At 34.6% G+C, this 6,022-nt stretch overlaps 1 protein-coding gene across 1 annotated transcript in view; it reads right to left on the bottom strand.

The window, feature by feature from the left end:
* Nucleotides 1-5,364, bottom strand: part of LOC124541229 (serine protease filzig) — a 28,953-nt gene extending 23,589 nt beyond the window's left edge. Inside the window, exon 1 of the mRNA XM_047119108.1 lies at nucleotides 5,041-5,364. Within this exon, the coding sequence (XP_046975064.1) occupies nucleotides 5,041-5,161 (121 nt within the window). The 5' untranslated portion in view covers nucleotides 5,162-5,364. The remainder of the gene's footprint in view (nucleotides 1-5,040) is intronic.
* Nucleotides 5,365-6,022: the final 658 nt, after the last annotated feature.

Here is a 6,022-nt window from a genome sequence, read left to right on the forward strand (position 1 = left end):
CCAAGCTTGTTGATGAAATATTCACTGAGTATTTACTTAACTTGTCACTTCTCACGTCTTAAACTGTTTGAATATCTGACGGCGTGCTTAAGATTAAAAAAAAAGTATTTAAATTACGAGCAAGGAATTCCTTCCAATTTTAAACAGTCTGTACAATTATGCGTGGATATCTGTGTTTGTGTTTATTCGTTAATGTTTGAATGTGTGCAAAAAAACAAAAGAATATAGTTTAAAGATAATGTAAGCAATGTTTGTATGTGTGTGTGAATGTATGTTTGTGTGTCTTTAATTTTTTACGTGTTAAAATATTTGAATATCTGACCAAGTGCCTAAGAGTAAAAAAAATATAATTCCTTCCAAATTTAAACAGTTCGTACAATTATACGTGGATTAATCTCTATGTTTGTGTTGATTCGTTAAAGTTTAAATGTGTGCAAAAAACAAAAGAATATAGTTTAAAGATAATGGAAGGAATGTTTGTATGTGTGTGTTTGCATGTATGTGTTAATATTTTGTTTTATTAACAATTATTAAGTTATTATTAGTTAAGCGTCAATAGCGCATTGGTTTGCTGGCCGCCTAGTAATGTCAAAAGTTGCAGGATCAATCCTGACCTCTTGGGGCATTGTTGTCACCCCTAACACATGTGATAAGCTTAAAAGGAAGGGGTAGATATAAATATTAGTAATTCCTTTAAATAATTAGGTATATTTCTACTATACGTTTAATAAAATATAATAATTATTCTTTTATTATTAAGTTGGTATGACGTATTTATTAAACACACAACCTCATTTATTTACGACGTAATCGAGTCTTAACTCCTTCGAGCTTCAGTACAAAGTTCAAAAGAATAAATTTTAACCTAATTAATACCGGTTCGTTGGAGCGAGACAGCTGATCCTGTGTAATAAATCCTTCTCGCTCTTATTTATATGACAGCTGAAAACATCCTTTGCTTGGCGACTGCACTCGCATTTAAAATCGGGAAGAATTATTTGACATAATATTGAAATAATACTGATAATTTTGTATCATTAAATCATGATTGAGCCCAAATAGTCCAGTGATTAGAACATCTGATCTGATATGAAGATTTCTTTTTTTTATGGTATATGTTGGCGAACGAGCATATGAGCCACCTGATGGTAAGTGGTCACTATCACCCATAGACAATGACGCTGTAAGAAATATTAACTATTCTTAACATTGTGTGTGTTGGAACACAACAATACTGAGTACTGTTATTTGGCGGTAGAATAACTGATGAGTGGGTGGTACCTATCCAGACGGGCCTACAAAGTCCTACCACCAAATACTTAATACTTTTTCATAGTATTATTCATAGTACAATATCATAGGAAAAACGACATCGTTTTGAATTTAAGAAAAAAGTTATTGTGTAGTCTATGTTACTCCATTATTACAACATCTATCTGCCAGTGAAAGTCCTGTCAAAATCAGTCCAGTCGTTCCAGATATTAACCGGAACAAGACAAGACTTTTTCGCACTGAAAAGGACCATACTTTAGATAGGGTTTTTTCGGACGCTATTTGAGGCCCATTTACACCAAACTATTCCATATTGAAATTTGTAACAAAATGTTAGTGAGCCCGAGTGTAAAATGATTTGTATAAACACGAAAATTAGTACACTATGGTTAGGAACGGTACGTAGTCGAGTGTAACAGTTTCACGATGATAAATCAATTACTGTAACCGTTATTCTAAACGTTCGCTTTTTTCCTGTTTCGAAACGAGATATCCCAGTGGATGAAACAGATCTTAAAAGAGCGCGGGTTCAAAACCGGAATATTTATGGTAATGTAGGATGTTGGATTTGTGGAGTCGGGGTGGCCCAGTGAGTCGAGATGTCCCAGTGGTTAGAACGCGTACATCTCAACCGATGATTGCGGGTTCAAACCCACCGCTGATTCATGTGATTAATTTGTCTTTATAATTCATCTCGTGCTCGGCGGTGAAGGAAAACATCGTGAGGAAACCTGCATGTGACAAATTTCATAGAAATTCTGCCACATGTGTATTCCACGATCCCCATTGGAACAGCGTGGTGGAATATGTTTCAGACCTTCTCCTCAAAGGGAGAGGAGGCTTTTAGCTCAGCAGTGGGAATTTACAGGCTGTTGTTGTTGTTTTTGGATCTGTGGACGGCCATATAGGCTTGATGAAGTTATTACCAATGCTCAGTCATTAACCATTCTTTACATCTCCAATGCACTACTGACTTTGGTAGTTAAGACGCTATGTCCCTTATGCCTGCAGTCACACTGGCTTACTTGCCCTTCAAAGCTGAACATTTTAAACTCAAACCCAAATTTATTCAATATGGAATCATTCCACTTATTAATAGTCGAATTAAACACTACCACCGGTTCGGAAAAGAAAATATCTTGAGAAGAGACGGTTTGTAACCAAATTTCTGTTTAAACTTGCTCATGAAAAGATTACCATTACAGGACGTCAAATATTATCTTTATATCCGTATCCGGTTAGGTATATGACTCCACTTCTTCATGGTAAGTGGAAGGGGAGTCCAAACGCGAAGACGACCAGTAGAGTCAGCAAGAATGAGCTGCACTAATCGCCATACCGGCCCGCAAGGTGGCGCTTCACACCTCGTTTGAAGGCATGTTATAAAACAATCTTATAATTTACACATTTATAATATTAATTAATTGATAGACGAGATGGCCCAGTGGTTAGAACGCGTGCATCTTAACCGATGATTGCGGCAAACCCAGGCAAGCACCGCTGATTCATGTGCTTAATTTGTCTTTATGATTCATCTCGTGGTCAGCGGTGAAGGAAAACATCGTGAGGAAACCTGCATGTGACAAATTTCATAGAAATTCTGCCGCATGTGTATTCCACTAACCCGCATTGGAACAGCGTGGTGGAATAAGTTCCAAACCTTCTCCTCAAAGGGAGAGGAGGCCTTTAGCCCAGCAGTGGGAATTTACAGGCTGATGTTGTTGTTGTTTGTTGTTGTAATATTAATTATTAAAATATTACCATATAAGTTTACAGACGGACGAGTAGCTAGCGTTGTATAAATCGTAAATACCGAATCATAAATTCAAATCATTTGCTAAAAATAAAGAATAATTAAATAAAGGATATATAAAGATTCCACCAACGCGCATTAAAAAAACGTGGTGGAATATGTTCCAAACCGTCTCCTTAATGGAAGAGGAGGCCTTATCTCAGCAGTGGGAAATGTACAGGCTGTTACTTTACTTACTTTACTTATATACTTATATGCTGGGATAACTCATTTTCTTTTCGAGGAGAAGGTTAGGAGCATACTCTGCCACGTTACTCCAATGCGGATAGGTGGTTTCGAATATGACAGAATTTGACTGAAATTAGACACATATAGGTTTCCTTACGATGTTAACATTCTGAATACCTTCATATTTTTTTTAAGATTTATATATTATTTATAGATTTACATATAACTTATACAAACATCAGTGTGATAATCTATACATTTAATAAAATTAGAGTGTGTCGGTACCAAAAAACATATTTTACAACTTTTGTCTGACTGTCTGTGTGTTTGTTACGGCTAATGTCTAGAACTTGGCATCTGCCAAGCATCTGCCAATTATTACATCAGCTATCTAGCTGATGTAATAATTCAAACGCGCATGATGTCTTGGGCATAGTTAGTTGTATTATAACTTTATTTTTTTTCGTTAGTTCATAAATTCGTTCATTCATCTTATGGGTCAATTAATTCACTCTGAATAAAATTCCGCAGACATTTTTAACTTTGCCGTTTCGCAAATTCAAATCGTTTGTAAAAAATACATTGGTAAAAAAGGCATATTATACGATACAAGATTTTATAGATGATAAAAAAGCGTGGAGTTAATACCTGTTGACTTCCAAGCAGAATATTAATTTAAATAATTGTATTTAACTAACATGACTTTGTATTTTTTAAATGTTGATAAAGAGTAACTACTGAGCTTCTTGACGGTTCTTCTCGGTAGAATCTACTTTCCGAACCGGTGGTGGCTTCACTTAGTTTTTAAATGACGATTCAAAAGTGCTTGTAAAAGCCTACTTGAATAAAGTTTATTTTGATTTTGATTATGAACTGTTTCCATCAATGACTTCAGAATCATTCTGTTCCACGATCAGTCCCGTAAGTTATCAAGATGGGACCAAATAATTGCCAATACCACAACAACAACAACAACAGCCTGTAAATTCCCACTGCTGGGCTAAAGGCCTCCTCTCCCTTTGAGGAGAAGGTTTGGAACATATTCCACCACGCTGTTCCAATGCGGGTTGGTGGAATACACATGTGGCAGAATTTCTATGAAATTTGTCACATGCAGTTTTCCTCACGATGTTTTCTTTCACCGCTGAGCACGAGATGAATTATAAAGACAAATTAAGCACATGAATCAGCGGTGCTGGCCTGGGTTTGAACCCGCAATCATCGGTTAAGATGCACGCGTTCTAACCACTGGGCTATCTCGACTCTATATAATACCAATACCAGAGATAACTTAACATATTTGAATAAGCATTCTGTAATTTCTATACAAGATTAATTATAAGTAATTGTATTGTTTTGAATTATGTAAAAATTAGCAATTTTCTTGCCGGCGTCTATTGGTAGAAATTTATACTAATCTTGTATAATGACGATTTAAAGGTTCACTAGAGACTAAAAATATATCTTATCTGTTACCAAGATATCTAAGGATTTGACATTGACATTTATTCAAGTTAATGTCAAAAATACTTTACACAAAATTATTAATCTAATGACAAAATAATCGTTCATAGGATTTTATGTGATCAAGGCAGGAATGCCTTACGAGTTGAGACAAGTGGAAGCCGGAGGCCGATTTAAATAATTAAAAAATATGTATATTATTTTTGTTTTATTCTATAATCTTGATTTAGCTATTAAAGGCTTTTTTTGAATGTAGTATAATTAATATGTCAGTTATTTTATTATGTTTAATATAACAGTTTAATAAATACATTTTTATTTACCTCTGTCATATTCTTCACCCCTACACGTTGAGGGCGAATTGTCCAAAAATATCAGCAACACTATAAAAAAAACCATTCGTCTCACATCACTAAGGTACCTTTGACACTTTTCAACTGTCATCGTGACGTTAAAATTCGCGCGCGATTCGAATTTCGAATATTGAATAATGTTCTATTATTTTTTTTTCAGTAACACATTTTTTTTTAAATTTTTTGTTTAATTGCGGCACCTGAACGGTTTTCTCGGCATTTTATTTTAATTAATCGTAATAGACGTCCGCACGATGTCACAGCAAGGAACCCACTACCCGACTGACCAACTTTACAACTATAAAATAAGAAACACACATATTACAAGCTATGTTACTTCGAAAAGGTCCCAGCTTTCTTACTTTCTCCGAGCAATATCTAACCAAATTCCCTTAGGCTTAGAGTTGATTATCGATGATAATTTTCGCTAGAAAGAACTCGGTCACAGTTAATATTGACTCGCTAAACAAGTGAACGGTGAAATGAGAAATTGTGTGAGACAGCCGTATGTGTGAGCGAGATGGATAGACATTTCTTTTCGAACACCAAAACTATGGATAGCGGTCGACGAATAAAAAAAATTAAAGAAGGTCGTTTGATTTGAACTAAATTTGAATATTAAATAGAAAAAAAAAACAAAATAAGGCTCGATGGAATTCCAATAAAATAAATTAATATTTTTATAATAATTATTAAGAATAATATCGAGTCTCACTTTTAGTACCAGGATAACATAAATCACAAGTTCTTACAATATTCTAACTCTTTCTAACGCATTCTTTTTAATTACGTGTGAAAAGGAAAGATTGTGTTATAACACTCTTACTTAAAAGTAGGTTGCTCTGAACCGGGAATATCACGGTATATGAACCAATATAGCAACGGTAAATTAATTTATTACTATGTTACACGTTATGGTTCCGTATGTTGTAAATTAATTAATTTAATTAAA

Source organism: Vanessa cardui, chromosome 27 (genome assembly GCF_905220365.1).
Source record: "Vanessa cardui chromosome 27, ilVanCard2.1, whole genome shotgun sequence".
In the NCBI taxonomy this organism is placed as follows: domain Eukaryota; kingdom Metazoa; phylum Arthropoda; class Insecta; order Lepidoptera; family Nymphalidae; genus Vanessa; species Vanessa cardui.